This window comes from Natrix helvetica (assembly GCF_964273705.1).
Source record: "Natrix helvetica genome assembly, chromosome: 4".
NCBI lineage: Eukaryota > Metazoa > Chordata > Lepidosauria > Squamata > Natricidae > Natrix > Natrix helvetica.
Window position 1 is genome coordinate 63652940 of NC_138550.1, and position 17784 is coordinate 63670723.

Consider the following 17784-nt stretch of genomic DNA (forward strand, 5'->3'; position numbering starts at 1 on the left):
CACTCTGTTAGTCAACTGATTTGAGCTGCTACCACCACTGGGGAATGCTGGAGGCTTCGCTGCTGAGCAGCTGATTGATGGTTGGATCAGTCTTCCAAAATACTGCCGATTGGCTGTTCTAGGCAGTGGGCATCACCACCACCGATCTCTGCCACCTATCACCCCCAATCACTGCTGTTTGCCTCTACCGCCACCAATCACCATCATTTGGCGGTGGAATGGAATGGTGGTGATGTGCAGAAATAGGTGGCAATAGGTGGCAGTGATCGGCTGCAGCAATGCCGCTGATTGGTGGTATTCCAGGAGACCAATCCAACCCCCCGATCAGCTGCTTGACGGCGAAGACTCCAGTGTTCCAGGCGGCAGCGAATGGTGGCAGCGGTGACAGGCAGCAACAGTGATAGTTCGCTGCTGCACTAACCCCCCTCCCCCTGCTGCAATATTCACTTTATAAGATGCACAGATATTTCCACCCACTTTTTTGGGGGTGGAAGTGTGTCTTATAGAGCGAAAAATATGGTAGGTGTTCAAGTGAACAACCAAATATATAGTGTAATTTACATTATTTGGGTGCATCAGAAAGAATAAGTGAAATAAAATCAACAATTGAGAGAATTTGTTTTTTTGTGCCTTTGAGTCAATTTTTTTGGTCCTATTGACTACCTGAATAAGTCCCCCAGTTTTCTTGGCAAAGATTTTCAGAAATGATTTGCCATTGCATCTTTCCAAGAGCTGAGGGAATGATTGGCTCAAGGTCACCCAAGTGGCTCTATGTTTAAGATGGAACTAAAATTCACAGTCTCCTGGTTTCTAGCCTGAAACTTTAACCACTATGCCAAACTGGCTCTGTATAAACAACAGAAAACATTGTGCATGTACTGTAAAATATGTCATATTGGGAAGATTAATTGCTTGATTTTGTCAAGTGATGTTATATGAAAATGTAAGGGTTTTGTAAAAGTAAAATTGGAACTTCTAGGGAGTGCCATGTTTATATCTTTATAGTCTGTTATGGGTAGATAATGCAATGTGGCATCTTGCATAAATTAAAGTGCTTTGTAGAAATTCTACTTAGTCTGATATTCCTAAAAGAGCTAATTTCCTTCTGGAAAGTGTTAATTTGAGGAATAGGATTCACTAGAGAAACTGTGACCTGTTGTGTCATCTTTTCAGAGTATTTTTGTTACCAGATTCCTCCACATTTTCAAGAAGTCATTGAAATTATACAGAATTGGTTATAAAATAGGTGGATATGTAAACATTTTAAATAAATAAAAAATGGTAGAGCTTCTAATGTTCCGGAAAAGTTCTTAAAAATTCAGCAAAAAATTCAGAAATGTGTCTGCCTTGAGAATAGCCCATACTGAATTCCATAGCACAGTCAATCATTAGACATGTTTTGTGACATTTTGCTTTATGTCATAAATATTTTATGACAAAATTTTATATCATAAATGTTTGATAAAATTTGCCAAATTTCAATTCCACAGAAGTCATGGGTTCCAGATTTTGATCACATTCTTTAAGTTATCTCATTTGAGGTACTTTGATTTAAAAATAGTTGCCCTGGGATTCACTGTTTTGCCCAAATATAGGTTATAGACAATACTTTTAATAGTATGTTTATTTTCATGGAGGAAACATAGACTAATTTAGAAACCAACTTCATCTTGAATAGTCTTTATAGCCAAAGAAAGACAAAAGAGGCAATTTCATTTTTCTTTGGCAATAGGAATATAATGCTTTGGACATAATTTTAAACAACCTTTTAAATAGGCTATTCTTTGATTAAACCATTGCAAATCAAGTTCTGAAGCTCCATTATATAACTGTTTTAAGACACATTGCCGGATGATTATGGATAATCACACCATAAAGTCTAGAAGCCTTTTAGGAGAGAGCAAAAAATTTGGCCAAGTATTCTTACAATTTGGAACATAATTGCTTTGAAAGCTTCTGATTAATGTTGTTACACTTGCAAATCTTGGCAAATAAAAATTCAATGCTTCTCCTTTGCATAATCACAAAAGTGCTCGGGGCAAACATAATAACATTTTCAAAAGTGTGCTATCATGTCATCTAATCTCTAGAAATTTCATATCTCTGTCCATGTATTTCAGTTAAATTAATTAGCCATACCTTTTTTTTAGCATATTCTACATCTCTACTTTGTAGTAAATTTCCTGTGCCTGCTACCTCATTTTATTTATATATCTAAATATTTTAGTACTTCAAGTATCCCAATAACTTGTTCATTTTCTAAAAGAAATAAATCAGTAAAATGGCATTTATGTGGTGTTATAATATATTAATTAATTAATAGGGACATGATGGCTCAGTGGCTAAGACACTGAGCTTGTTGATCAGAAAGGTCAGCAATTTGATGGTTTGAATCCCTAGCACCATGTAATGGAGTGAGCTCCCATTACTTGTCCCAGCTTCTGCCAACCTAGCAGTTCGAAAGCATATAAAAATGCAAGTAGAACAATAGGAACAACCTTTGGTGGGAAGGTGACAGCACTCAGTGCACCTTCGGCATTTAGCCATGCCAGCCACATGACCATGGAGATTTCCTCGGACAGTGCTGGCTCTTCGGCTTTGAAACAGAGATGAGCACCGCCCCCTAGAGTCGGGAATGACTAGCACATATATGTGAGGGAAACATTTACCTTTTTATAACATATTAACTGCCCCTTATTCTATGAATCTTCACTGAGGTGTACTATAAATATTGAACTGAATTTTTAATTGTTCATTTAAAAAAAAAAACAAAAGTCAATGAAATGGTTCCCAAATCTTCATTTTGATCTAAGCTAGCTTTTAAAAAGTGTATAAATCTAGAATGTACTTACAGGTCAGTAGAAAACCTGGCAGATGATTTATTAACTGCTATGTTGTTTTTTTTAAAAAGAAGAATCATTCAGCTAATTTAGATAAAGGTATTTGATTCAGGCCAGTGTTTTTCAAACTTGTCAACTTTTAAGATATATAGATTTCAACTTCCAGAATTCCCAAGCCAGCTGTTCTGAAAGTTGAAGTTCATACATCTTAAAGTTGCCTAGTTTGAAAAAACACTGATTTAGATTGAACTGTGCTAGTCACTTCTCTTTTGCAGAATCAATCCAGCTATATTCATTCAATTCATTCTCTCTCTATATATATAAATGGCTGTGCGTGTGTGTGTGTGTTCCAAAATAACTCTGGAAAACCTCAAGCAATTTCAACCAAACTTTGTACACAGATGACTTACTCTCTGGAAAAAAATACTGTGGGATAAGACACCCCTAACACCCTTGGGGGGTGTGTTCTGTTAAGATACAACCTGTTGTGCCTTAAAATGGCTTTTACTGTACTGCTGTAAAATGGATTCTACTGTACAGAGCAGTGGAGTTGCCATGATAACGGCTTCACAGTACTCCACAAGGGGGCTCCCTCTGATAAGGGGGAAAACCCAACATTAGAAATTACATTTGGTCTGGACATTTCCCCCCTATAAATAAATACTCAGGCAATGCCGGGTTATCAGCTAGCTGAGGTATAAAAACTATTAACATATGTTTTGGGGATAGTAGTCTTGCCATATTTTGATCATGGGACAAAACATGAAAAGAAAAAAAAAACATTTCACAGAAGAGATCTTTTGTTTTTAATCTTAGAAAAGAAACCTACCTGCAAGAGAGGCCCAGCAGTTCAGACTTCCTCTCTTATACTCATATTTAATAAGGGCATATTGGACAGCTTAGATTTTATGGGGGAAGAAGCACTGCAGTTAGCCAACAATCCTTGAACTTCTTTGTGTGAGTAATGCATGTTGTTGTTGTTGTTGCTATCATCTATCATTAAAAATGACTCTTTTGAATTGGGCCTTTAGAATTACACAGAACATCAATTTGTGCATACAGGCTGGGAAAAATTGACTCAGCATCACTTGACCATAGCTATGTTAGTATAGGTCAGTAAGAATTGTAGTTTTAAGGATAGAATGGCCATCTTAATTTGGGCAATGAATCGATGTCAAAGGGAACATTTAAAAAACGGAAATTCCTCTGTTACCACTTGGAAAGACCTTCAGAGGCAAAATTCTGTAGCTGCCTTGATCCCCCTTTCCCCCTAAAATTCATAAAGGGCACTCCTTACAACTCAGAATACCCAATTCCTTCTCTCAATTTATTGGACATCATACGAAAGCCTAATCCTGACTATACAGGTCATTGATGGCAAACCTTTTCAGCACTGAGTGCCCAAACTGGAACACATGCATGTGCTGAAGCACCAGAAACCCAAACTTAGATCTTCAGATTGTAAATTATTTGATGAAGTTTTAATTGCTGTTGACTTGTCATTTCATGATAAGAATTTTATATTGCATTTAGTGAAATGAGCTAGCAATGTTTATTTTCCAAGAGTTTCAATTAAGAAGCTGTTCAGACATTCCCCTTGCATTTTCAATCCAATACAGAAATGGTGAGCAGTCCGTTCCTTCTTCTAATCATACTAGTACTGGAAGAAATATCCAGGTCCAATTCCAAGCCGGGAGAAAGACACGAAATAAAATGGAGACTAATCGGGGAAAAAAGATTCCCTTTATTGATGAACCACCAACCACATGCGATTCTGGGCAGCTGACAAAATGGAATTGAGAGTGGGTTTGTTTTTCTTTGGACTTTGTATTTGTGCTTCCTGTTCCTGTGCAAGAACATGTCCTTTAATTTTCTAATGGTGTTGTCAGATTCCTATGGGATCATGCCTGACAAAAGGGGAAATGCAAATCCTAGGTGCTTGTCTGAGCTAATTTTGTTCAATCTTTTGTTTGTTGCTTATCTGAATTTCTGTCTTGATCCAGTCTTTCTGAATAGATTACCAAATCTGTATTTCTAAAAGTTGGCCTCAGTTTCTGCTTAGGGCAGGGATTGGTTTCTGGCTCCCTTAAGATTTATTTCCATTTCTTCTTTAGGGGAAATATACTATCCTGCCTTTTTAAAAAATATTTCCCAAAATATTTCATTCCTCTGGGGTGTGGGGCTTCTCACAATAGTGGGAACAATAATCTCCTTGATTAGAACATAATTATTTGCAACAGAAAGCTATACAAAAAAACTTTGATAGTGGAGAAGGTCAATCTCTGTTGTAAGCAGAGGTATTTTGTGATATCAATTATCAAGACAGCTAAAACTTGAGGAAACTATTCTGTGCCCCTGTATTAACTTGAATAGGTAAAGGTAATGTCTGAAAAAATTTTCTACTATCCAGAGCACTTGAGACTCACAATCTGAAGTGCAGTGATGGCTAGCCTTTTTGCCATCATGTGCCAAAAGCAGGAGGAGCATGGGTGTCTGTGCGTGTGCATGCCCACACCCATAATTATATGCGCACACGCTCCCATGCACGCATGAGTGCCCCCTGCGCTCCCCCTGCTTTTGGCACACAATGGCACGGTGGACCCATTTTTCACCCTCCCCTGCCTCCAGAGCCTTTCTAGGAGTGCATAATCCCATGGGTAGCACTTTTTATCATTAGTTCCAAAACCTTATTTCAAATTTACCTGGACGCTTAGTCTATTTGTAACTTTCTAAAATCAAATTTTCAATTGGCCCTTTGCTGTTTATTTTTTCAAAACTTGTATTTAAAACTTCTTTCACTAAAGATTGAAGGAAACTCACCTGGTACATAAAATATGTTGATCAAAGGTTCTTAATAACTGAGAAGTAGTTAACAAGCAATTTTTGAAAGGATTTTTAAAAAGGAAATATGCAAAAATAGTGTCCTTTTAAAGGTACTGAAAACAGTTTGAGCAAGATGGTTTTTCCTTTGTCTACCAGATCTCCAAACCTGCCAGAGACTGCTATCTTGTAATCTGCTTCTAAGAAGTAGCCATCTGGAGCATTTATGGGCAATCTCCTCTACTTATCTGGAGAGGAATTATTGAAAACCCAGTCAATCCACTGCCTCTTCATTCTGCTGTGGTTCTCGGGTCCATTTTTGCAGAGCCATCTTCAGTCTGCCACTTCTTCCCTGGAAGTCTTAACTGAATAATTCTAGATCTCACTAATATTAGAAAAAGTATTTTCAACTATAAAGAGGCAGTTAGTGAGCTCTATTTGCCATTGGAACATATCTGGTAAAATTAGAACAGAATATGAAATAAAATTTGGATGAAATATTTGAATTTCAAAACATTTTATAAATGTTTAAAATAGTATTTCCTTTTTAAAGGAAATATGATTATAAATATTCAGAAGTACATGTAAATTAAATCAAGGAAAAATTCAGTTTGTAAGTCTGACAGATACTGTTAAAATCTAATCAATTATATTCCATCAAGACCTTTTTTTACTATCAGCAATCATATTTTCCCCATGATGTCAATATTTACCAGTCCTCAGAAAATTATTTTGCTGAAGCTTTTTTATAATTGGAAGGATATTTCTAGTGTTGGCCATAGGAACCTACTACCCAGAACGAAGGGAAAGTTGGAAAAACATTTTCTTTGTGAAGTACAATAATAACCTTCAATCTATAATATGTCTAGCAGTGGTGGGTTTCCAATTTTGTTTCTACCAGTTCAGGCGTGTTCTATGCACAGAAGCATTTGGGCAGGTGGGCAGAGCCTCCCACTGCTGCTACTACCGGTTCGGCCAATTCTGGGCCAAAACGGCAGTGACTCACCTCTGATGCCTAGTAATTATCAATCTTTGCTCTATCTCCATTGTTAAATCATTTTTTTCAATAGCAAATCACTTAAATTGTTATTATATGTCGGTCCAATTCTTTCTATAGAAATTGAAATCCCCAGCTCAACAACGCCTATAATACAAATAGTAAAAATGACACAAAATAGTGGATAAAACTCTCAAGTTTTTCTGAATTCTTCAATAGCCAACAGATTACCAAAAGTGGGAACCTAACAAAATTCATAACAACTCCAGATGTTTACTTATGTCTGTAATGCAAAATCAGTCTCAAAATAGAGATTATAGAATAAATGTATTTGGTAGCTTATTATTGTTAATTTTCATCTAGCTCTCAGAGAGAGAAACCTGGTTTACTTCCACAACTCAGAAAATACAAAGGACGGTAGTTCTTAATTTGTGCCTTGTACATGGGGACATAAGACCAGAAATAAACATTTGAAGTCTGTACGTTAGCAAAGGTGGGAGAAATATTATGTGGTTAAATCAAATTGCATACTAGTTGAAGGACTTGCAACCTCAAATTATGTTGCCCTGGGTTATTGAAAACCTATTTCTTTAGAGATGCTGTTTCATGAAAAAAAATTATCATAAGAGCTCAGGGTTGGGGTTGCACTGGTTAGGACCAGCCAACATGGAATTAATTAATTTGCAGAATTCATATATTTTCATTTCATAAACTAAAATGTGATTGTATTTTCCCCTGTGGTATGTAGATCAAACAGACAAATGTCAATCTTAAATGAAAAATTTATAAGCTCTGTAAAGCCTGTATTTAGAGTTCTGCTGTCACATAATAAAGAAGTTTATTTATTTCATACTTTTTATTATTTATTTCTATTCCAGTGAAGATCTCTTTGAGTTATTGTCTAAATTAAATTCCCATCTTGACAGACCGGAAGCTGACGTCGCGGTAACACGACAGTCAATTTCGGGGCTACGAGATTGCCACCAAAATTCCAGCCGCAGGACGGTCCAACTGGACCTAAAACGTCCCAAAGAGATGATGATAGGAAGGGGCATATCCTGCCGATCCCAGAGACACTCGCAAAGTCCCTGGTGATCCAGGAATAGCCCTTTTGCCAGCAACTAGGAAGCAGCCATTAAGGCTGGTAAAACTGCTGACAGCTTTGGAAGTGAAAGTGCAGGAGAGAGCGTGTCATTTATGGTGAGATTTTTACCCTTTTTTCTGATTTATAAGAACACCCTAAATGAAGAGAACTAATTTAAAATAAAGACTGATGAGAGAGAGCAAGCGGCGAATATAAGGCTACAGTCAAAGTGAAAGTTTTTACTTTTTTCTCTCCTTTTTATTGTCGGAAGCCTGACTGCACTTTCTATTCAGCGCAGTGTTAAATGGAGCAGGTTTTTTTTCCTTTCATTTTCCTGTCTTTTACTTTTTGGACTGTTTGATAATTAAGTTCTACTGTTCCACTGTTTAAGAAACTATAACTATATATAACTATATATAACTATATATAACTATATATAACTATATGTAACTATATGTAACTATATATAACTATATATAACTATATATAACTATATATAACTATATATAACTATATATAACTATATATAACTATAACTATAACTATAACTATAACTATAACTATATGTTTGTTTGTGTATGTGTGTGTGTGTGTGTGTTGTATTTGTGCTGATAAATAAATAAAGGGAGACTAGTATAGATCTATTTCAAGCTATTTAGCTCTCATCAGCTAGCCATACCCTTACTGGGAATCGAACCAGGGCTGTATTGCATATTAGGCCAATGTAAAAACAACAAAGTTAAATAGAAAGATACTCCCAAATCCTTTTTTTAAAATGATCGATGAGACGGGTTTAAAGGATGCTTGGAGAGAGAGAAATCCTACTAAAAAAAACAGTACACTTTTTATTCAAACAGACACTTACCTTACTCTAGAATTGATATGATATTGGTAGCTATTGAATCAGCCTATAATATACAGGCAATTGAGATTGAAATAAGTTCTTGGGCAGACCACAACCCAATGATAATTAAATGGAAGGGACAAAGAAAAAGATCTAGGTGGACATTAAACAACACTATATTAAAAGAAAAAGACTTTGTACAGAAAACTGAAAAGGAATTGGCCTTTTTCTTTAAAGAAAATAGAAAAGAGGAGACATCATTGCAGAACCTTTGGGATACAATGAAGGCCTATACCAGAGGCCTAATAATTGATTACACAAGGAAGAGAAATATTAAAAAAAGATAAACACTTAAAGGACTTGACAATGAATATAAGGGTCTTGAAAAAGAACTACAGAACTCCACACAAAAGAAGGACATTAAAGTTAGAATAGATACAATTAAACACAAAATAGGGTTAATGGAAAAAGAGGAATTAGCCCAAAAAATTAGGGGTGCTAAACAGAATTACTTTGAAAATGCTAATAAACCTAGCAGATGGTTGGCATACAAACTGAGAAAAGAGAGAGACTCAAAGAAGATACTGCAGTTAATGGATGATCAAGGGAAAACCTGTTATGGGAATGAAGAGAAGAAAAAAATTATACAAGACTACTACTGTAAACTATATGATCATGAGAATACAGATGAGGCAGGAGTGAAACAATACTTACAGAAGCCAACTTACCCCAGATACCCAAAGAAACTGCAACAATGCTAGAAGGCAAAATAACTATGATGGAGCTAACCGAAACACTTAAAAAACAAACGAATGGGAAGGCCCCTGGCCCAGATGGACTACCAGTGGAATTTTATAAGACCCTGCAGGAATCGTTGTCCCTTCCATTATTAGAAGTTATGAATGAGGTGATGTCAGAGAAGAGAATACCCACATCATGGTCAGAAGCATATATTACACTTTTACCAAAGGAGAAGGCCGATTTATTACAAATTAAGAATTATAGACCAATCTCCCTATTAAATTTGGATTACAAGTTGTTCGTCTCAATATTGACAGAGTGACTTAAAAAATACTTAAATAGTTTCATCCATTCTGATCAAAATGGGTTTCTGCCAAAGAGACAAATTAAAGATAATATGAGGATAATTTTAGACACTTTGTGAGGCACACCCTGAAAAACAATTGGCATTGATGTTTTTGGGTGCTCAGAAGGCATTTGACAATGTGAATTGGCGCTTTATGCTGTTATAGCTGGAACAGATGGGCTTTGGTGAGAAATTTATTCAAGCCATACAAACTATATATTATAAACAAACAGCTAAGATAATGATAAATGGAGATTTGACAGAGTCTATTGAAATAAAGAAAGCGACGAGACAAGGCTGCCCACTATCACCATTACTTTTTGTCTTAATGTTAGAAATCTTAAATAGAAATGTCAGAGAAGGAAAAGAAATAAAGGGAATGAAAATCAAAAAAGAAGAATACAAGCTACAAGTATTCGCAGGCGACTTGGTTTTCATCCTAGAGGATCCATTAGAAACAGCACCTAAATTGATAGAAAGAATAGAATAATATGGAAAAGTAGCAGGATTAAAAATAAATAAAGACAAAACAAAGATCTTTACAAAGAATATGTCAACAAGATAAAAAGAAGAGTTGGCGGAAACCTTGGAGATGCAAGTCATGAACAAGGTTAAATATTTGGGGATATATTTAACAGCAAGATGTAGCGCTCTTAAAGACAACAACTATAATAAACTCAAACAATAGATCGCAATGGATCTGAAGAAATGGGAAAATCTACAACTTTTGATGATAGGGAGAATATCTACAATTAAAATCAACATTTTACCTAGAATTTTATATCTGTTCCAGACAATTCCAATTAGACTAAGGAAGGGATATTTTGATGACTTAAATTAAATAGTGTTGAAGTACATATGGCAGGGAGGGAAAGCAAGAATAAAACTAAAATTGTTACAAGATGCAAGACTAAGAGGAGGATTGGGCCTGCCCAATTGGGAACTATATCACCAGGCAGCAAGTTTGATGTGGGTTAAAGAATGGATAACACTAAGGAATACCAGACTATTGACCCTTGAAGGACATGACCTGTTGTTGGGATGGCATGCCTTTTTATGGTACAAGGGAACTAAAACGCAGGGGTATTTTAGAAGACATTACCCACAGGAGGCCTTGCTACTAAATTGGGAGAAGATTAAAAGATAATATTATTTAAAAATGCCAGTCTGGCTATCAACTATTGAAGCCTTTTCATACGCAATAATATACAAAAAGGAACAAACAGTTAGATATGGTGAAATATTGAATGCAGAGGGTGAACTTAAATCTATGCAAGAACTGGAAAAGGAAGATATAAAGATGAACTGGTTTTCATATGTGCAAATACAATCTAGATATGACAAGGATCGTAAAGAGGAAGGTTTTTATGAAATTTTAGTCAATTTTATAAAATGACTGAGTTAGGTAAAATTTTGATGGGTACTGATGAAAAAGTAATTTAAAAACTTTATGGACACTTAGTAGAGGTTAAGTTAAGAAGAAGAACAAGTTAATGGAATTATGATAGCTTGGGTGAAAAATTTTGGGTATGGGATTGAATTAAAGATGTGGCAGAAATTGTGGTCTCAAAATTATAAAATGACAATGTCAACAGTATATAAAGAAAATTTGTATAAGATGTTTTACAGGTGGCATCTACCCCTGACGAAAATAGCAAGAATGTTCAAGAATAAATCAGAAAAGTGTTGGAAATGTCATCAGACATCGGGTTCATATTACTATATGTGGTGGACTTGCACTAAAAGATATGGAACTAAGATTCACATGTGGTTGGAAAAAATGACACAAAAACATATAGACTTAAAACCAGATATTTTTTAATTGGGAATTATACTAGAAATATATAATACGGATTTGAAATATTTGATTGTAAATGTTTTAACAGCAGCTAGAATTGTATTTGCAAAAAATTGACAAAATGAGAAAATACTAATGCAGAAGGAAATTATTCAAAAAATTATGGAATGTGCGAAAATGAGTAAATTGACATTTGAAATTAGAGAACAAGAAGATGAACAATTTTACAAGGTTTGGGATTTGTTTTATCAATGGTTAGATAAAAAATCATGGTCATGGGAAAAGTAGGAAAACTTTTTATATTTTAAGAATAATAGAATGATACATGCAATACTATAAGGCTTTAGCATTGTTAAACTGATTAGAACGATGTAATGGATGTATGATTTTAATATATAGAATATTCTGTTTAAAATGTAGGAATAATAATTGGAGTTGAATTATTGATGCAAAATGATGTTGTATGTATGGATTCAATATTTAGAATACCTTGTTTAAAATTAAGGAATAATTATAGTTGAAAAATTGACATATAACATTAATGTATCTATGTTTACCAAATGAACAATTTGTGACTCTATATATAATTGCAAGTAGTGACCATGGAAAGGACGCACAAAATCTTGTAACCAAACGACACACTATATGAAATGGAAGAAGGATGTATGTGTTTTACATTTTTGTTTGTTCTTGTTTATTTAAAAATATTTTTTTTAAAAAAAATTAAATTCCCATCTTGTTACTTTATCTTTATAGATTGGCAGATTGCTACTCTTTCTATGCTGTTGGGTGGAGCCACCATAATTCTTATAGCTTTTTTGGTTGGACTAATTTCTATTTGTGTGGGATCACGGAGGAGGTTCTACAGGCCTGTTGCTGTCATGCTGTTTGCGGCAGGTAAGTTAACAGCTGCTCTGAAATACGTACAACATTAAATAGCTGTTACTTTCTCAAGAGTAAAGATAAAACATCTCTGATAATTGATAAATAATTTCTTCATTTCAGATTGTTCAGCTTTTGTTTGGCCAAGAAATCCCAAGATTTTCCTTCCAGGCCAACTTTTTCTACCATTTAAAGTTTGAAGAGCATTCTTTATCAGCAGGCCAAAATCCCAGTGGCAACTAAATGAAGGAGTGCTTCTGCACCTATTTTTTCCGCCTAGATGTCATCCCTTCAATCTTAAGCATTATAAGAAATAAAGCATACATTGTTACTTGATAATAGTAGTAACATATCTCCTCTGGCATTGCTTGCTTGACATTTTTAAAACACATTGTAAATTATTATAATAGATACCATTTCAGGTCTTTGTAGAAATTTAAGATACTTTATCGTTCAAGGTACAGTGTCAGTGTTTATAAGCATTAGTTTTGTAAATCATTCATATAAAAATAAATAAGATTAAACTCAAATGTGTTTAGATATTATGCTTCACAGAAAGCCTTATTTTCATTGCATCAGCCTTGCCTTTTATTATTTATTTCAATAGCCTTCATAGTATATAAATCTCTTATTTTTCAAAGGAAAGGGATTATATGAAGAAATTATTTTGAAGGCTCATATGAAAACTCAAGGATGCTCTTTAGTGGAATATACTGTATAACAAAATCACCATTTGATATGGATTTGAATATTCATCAAGTTAACTAATAATAGAGTTTTCCCTTCCTTCTTGCTAAGTTTTCCAGCTGCAGCTTCATTTCTGTCAATCATGTTTTTGCTGGCACTGAAATAGTAAGCTTGTCTGATATACCATAATAGAGAGAATGACACAACTATCTAGTCTGCTCTGTGGATTTTAAAAAATCAATTTAAATGGATGTAGAATCCAGATTCTTAGTATTTCAAGGATGAATATAATTATAAGGAAAAGAATCCCACAGCCCTCTTCAGTTTCCATTATTTTAGTTAGATCATGTTAGAGGGAAAGGAATACATTAAGGTATTATTATACTAAAGCTGTACCTTTCCAATTTTCAAAACTATTTGCAAGGATTGTTTTGATCTTTGTTCCATTCATTGGAAAGAAACCAGGAAGAATTGTTTATTGAAAACATTTTATTTTAGTTGTTTTACTTAAACATTTATAGTTCTTCAGCTGTTTTTTTTCAAGCCATTGCATCTCATGTGCTTTGAAAAAAGCTTCAGTTACTGTATCTGACAGAACAAGGAGCATGAGAAGGATTATACTAGAACAGGGGTGTCAAACTGGTGATCCACGGACCAGATGCGTCACATACAGCCTACCCTGGCTCCACAAAGGCAAAAAAAATCAAGTCACGATACAACGCAATACATCATGTGACACGATCAAATTTGACATCTGTACTAGAGGAAAAACTATCTTAAGTAAACTTCTCTTAAGCATTTGATTGATAACATAAATACTTCTAAACATTCAACAACTATAAAACTTGTAATAAACAATGCCTCAGAAGCTACAAAATAAAATAAATCATTTAATATCACATATTTGTTAAGAGTGAAAAGAGAGACAGAAATTGATCCAGTGATGTCAAGAATATATCAGAACAGAAGTTAGATTGCTCTTTTCTCTTGGTTTAGAAGTGCTACAGAAATAAATGAGACTGCCATTAACAATAGACATTTGTTAACAATAAAAAAATGCTTCAGTGCCTTGAGATAATTGGGTTTCTGCTAATATTTATTCAAATGTCTAAATTTGCATTTACCATCAAAGTGTTAGTATAAACCTAAACGTTCAGGAATCCTTCCACTAACCTTCTTACACAAAGGCTGCATTTTATAAATCAAGAGAATATTTTTTTTTCTCCTGCAAAAAAACTGTCTAGAAAAAAGTATATACATGTGTCTATTGTGATGGTTTAGAAAAAATAACTTTGACTGACTACTGCTGTGAAGGAAATCAAATGAATTACAGATATAGAATTAAATAATTTGAAAAGACAATTTAAGTCATTAATTCCCTATTCAGAGCAGGAATCAGAATTAAATTATCCTCAAGAGATTGTTGTTCAGCCTTTGACTGTGCTCACCCAGAAAGAGAAGTTCCTTGATAAACTAATTGTCCAAATGCTGTTTCCACCAGGAAGTGCTTCCTAATATTTATTTATTTCTATTTTATGTTCCTAGTATCGTACTTAATAATACTTTTCTGTATCATGCATTATGATGATAAGAGAAGAACTTTTGACATCTTCCTGCTCCACCTACTCCTTTTCTCCTCCCCCTCTTCTGCCCCCTCTTCCTCCTCCACCTGTATATATAATTACACCCAAAATTACATTTGCTTTTCTAGCTAAACTATTATTGTAATAAGCTTTTTATGTTAGTATCCTTTTCACAGTTACATCTGTGAAAACAAATATATATATATTTGTTTTCGTAGATTTTCACGGGTGTAGGTATGCTGGTTTTGTTGTATTCGGGTCTTTTCCCATGTAAGGTTGAGATTGTCTTTGCAACGTTTCGGCAGGATCTCACCTGCCATCTTCAAGCAATATATATATTTGTGTTACAACTCCTGGTATGCCTAAATATGGGAGGAAGGTCACTACTCCCTCTTTCTGTCCTTTGGCTTATCACAGGCAGAAAACCATATTTTTATTTTTAATGTTGCCTTTTTATATTTGTGTTGTATTTGTACTGATAAATAAATAAAGGGAGACTAGTGTAGATCTATTTCGAGCTAATTAGCTCTCATCAGCTAGCCATACCCTTACTGGGATTTGAACCTGGGCTGTATTATATCGTAGGCAGGTCGGCCTTTATTTATTTATCAGTACAAATACAACACAAATATAAAAAGGCAACATTAAAAATAAAAATATGGTTTTCTGCCTGCATGGTCTTCTGTGATAAGCCGAAGGACAGAAAGAGGGAGTAGTGACCTTCCTCCCATATTTAGGCATACCAGGGGTTGTAACACAAATGCATATACATATACAAATTCAAATCATAATGGAAATTCTGCAGCACCTCATTCAATACACATATATCCACCCAATCATTTGATGAGACATTGAAGAATACTGTTCAAGTACAATGTTTTGTTTAATGAACCTGCCATCTAGTACATATTTAACTAGCTGGCTAATCAGAATTTCATGGGCCTTTTTATCACTTTCCAAATGTCAAGATGTACATGCTTTTTCTACAATCTTTCAAGATATTGATAATCATAATTAGTGGTTTTTATTTCACCAAGTTCTTTCTGTCACATCTTTCAAAGATAGGGATAGGATGTGTCCTCATCAAACCATCTGATACTTTACCTATTCATGATTTCTCAAAATTAATGGACGGAGGTTTGGATAGACCATCAGCAAGTTCTTCAGTTCTTTTGTCTTGGTTGGATGATTGCTAGCCACATTTAGTAAAAATGGATATTTCAAAAAACATAAACATCTACACATTTTCATTATTAATCTTCTGAACAAATCTGCTTAAATTGTTTAGGTTATAAACAATATTCCACATTTTAATTGAATAATTCAAATTAAAATAATTGAAGTTATGTGCTTTTTCTACATATAGATATCTCTCCAATTGTGAATAGGTATTCACAATTTAATTATATACACAGTTCCATAGGCATTATATTTAAGTCCTAGTTAATATTATAATAAGCCATATGTGATAAATAAGCTTTGCTTGATTATATTATTTCATTAACTTCCCTTCTGTTACCATAAATATAATAAATCACTATTTTTGCCATCTGTGTTCTTGGCAATTATCATAAAAATCTGAATGATATAAACAGAAAAAGAATAATGGAAGGAGGACAGGGATTGTTGTTTAGAATCCTCATGTGCTATTTTCTAATAACATGATTTATATACGCTGCTGAATATTTGGATTGATGTGCTTTTGTGGATTAAATATAACTCATTGTGGTAATCTAATTTCAATGTTACTTAATATTGCTAAACAAAATTTAGATTGTATATTACTTTAAAATAAAACTCACATTCACAAAGGATTTCTATGCAATATTTTTTAAATAATGTGGGTTGCTTGTGAGGTTTTTTTAACCTTTATTATTTTTATATATAACTCAAAGCAACAAACATAGCTAATACTCCTTCTTTCTCCTATTTTCTCCACAACAACCCTGTGAGGTGGATTGGGCTGAGAGTGTGGTTGGTTCAAAGTTACCCAGCTGGTTTTCATGCCTAAGGTTGGACTAGAAATCACAGTCTCCTGATTTCTAGCCTGGGCATAAAACCGAGACCATTTGAGTTTTTTCTCAGACACTCCCTGAAAAGTTTTGTTTATAAAGAAGAAGCAAATGTTTATAAAGTAACAAGTTACATTTCCTGAAATATGTCAATTTAAGTGGCAGATGAAACAATAAATAATGAACTATTTATTTCATAAAAATTCAACAACTACAGGTTGTTAGGGGGAATGTAAGGCTTTTGGTCCATACATATTGGATCCAGATTGAAGAGTTTTTCACCTCTATATTGAAATTATTTTATTGTGTTTTAGTCTCTGTGTGCTTCTCTGTTTCTGTCTCCCTCTCTTTCACCTCTGTATTGTACCTGCTATGTAGTATTTTTATGATAGGGCCAAAATCTTCTGTTCCTTTTATTGTTTGTATTTTTATGTATATGAATGTGTGTGTATGTATTTTTATTTATATATATATATATGTGTGTGTGTGTGTGTGTGTGTGTGTGTGTGTGTGTGTGTGTGTGTGTATGTATGTATGTATGTATGTATGTATGTATGTATGTATGTATATCAGTGAGATGCAGTCAGGTGAGACAAGTGAGGCACAGCCTCACCGCTCTCATCATGAAAAGAAAAAAAATGTAAAAGGAAAAAGCTGAGCTAGTTGCTACCTCACCGTGGATGACTCTGCTTAAGTGTTTAAAAAAAGCCTCTAAATAAGTGCCCTCTACTATGAGGCAGGAGAACTGCATGCCTACTCTAGTCTGACTTTAGGCGTTTTATGATCACTCGAGCAGAGTTAAGCAAGGGTTAAAAGCCTAAAAATTCCTGACGTAGTTGAGGCAGCAGTTCTCCTGCCCCGTAGTAGAGGGCGCTTTTTTAGAGGCTTTTTTTTAACAGTTAAGCAGAGTCATCCACGGAAGCCAGGCAAAGAACCATGCTGTATCACACACACTTTCCCCCAGCCTCTTTCTTTTGGAAGGCTCGGATCGGCTCTCTTCCGGCTTCTCTGCCTCTCCTCTCACCCCAGCCTGCCAGCAGGAGGTGAGTGGGTGGGTTTTATTGCATTCCAGGCATTTCCCATCCAGACAGCAGGCTGCATTTGCAATGGTGAAGGTGTTTGGGGAAGGCAGCAGGGGAATGGGGGGGAT

General features: G+C 34.7%; 1 protein-coding gene across 1 annotated transcript in view; it reads left to right on the forward strand.

Annotated features, from left to right (window-relative positions):
- The window catches only part of TMEM47 (transmembrane protein 47), a 45285-nt gene that overhangs the window by 24150 nt on the left and 3351 nt on the right, over positions 1-17784 (forward strand). Inside the window, exon 2 of the mRNA XM_081950240.1 lies at positions 12227-12367. Coding sequence (XP_081806366.1) covers positions 12227-12367 — 141 coding nt within the window. The remainder of the gene's footprint in view (positions 1-12226; positions 12368-17784) is intronic.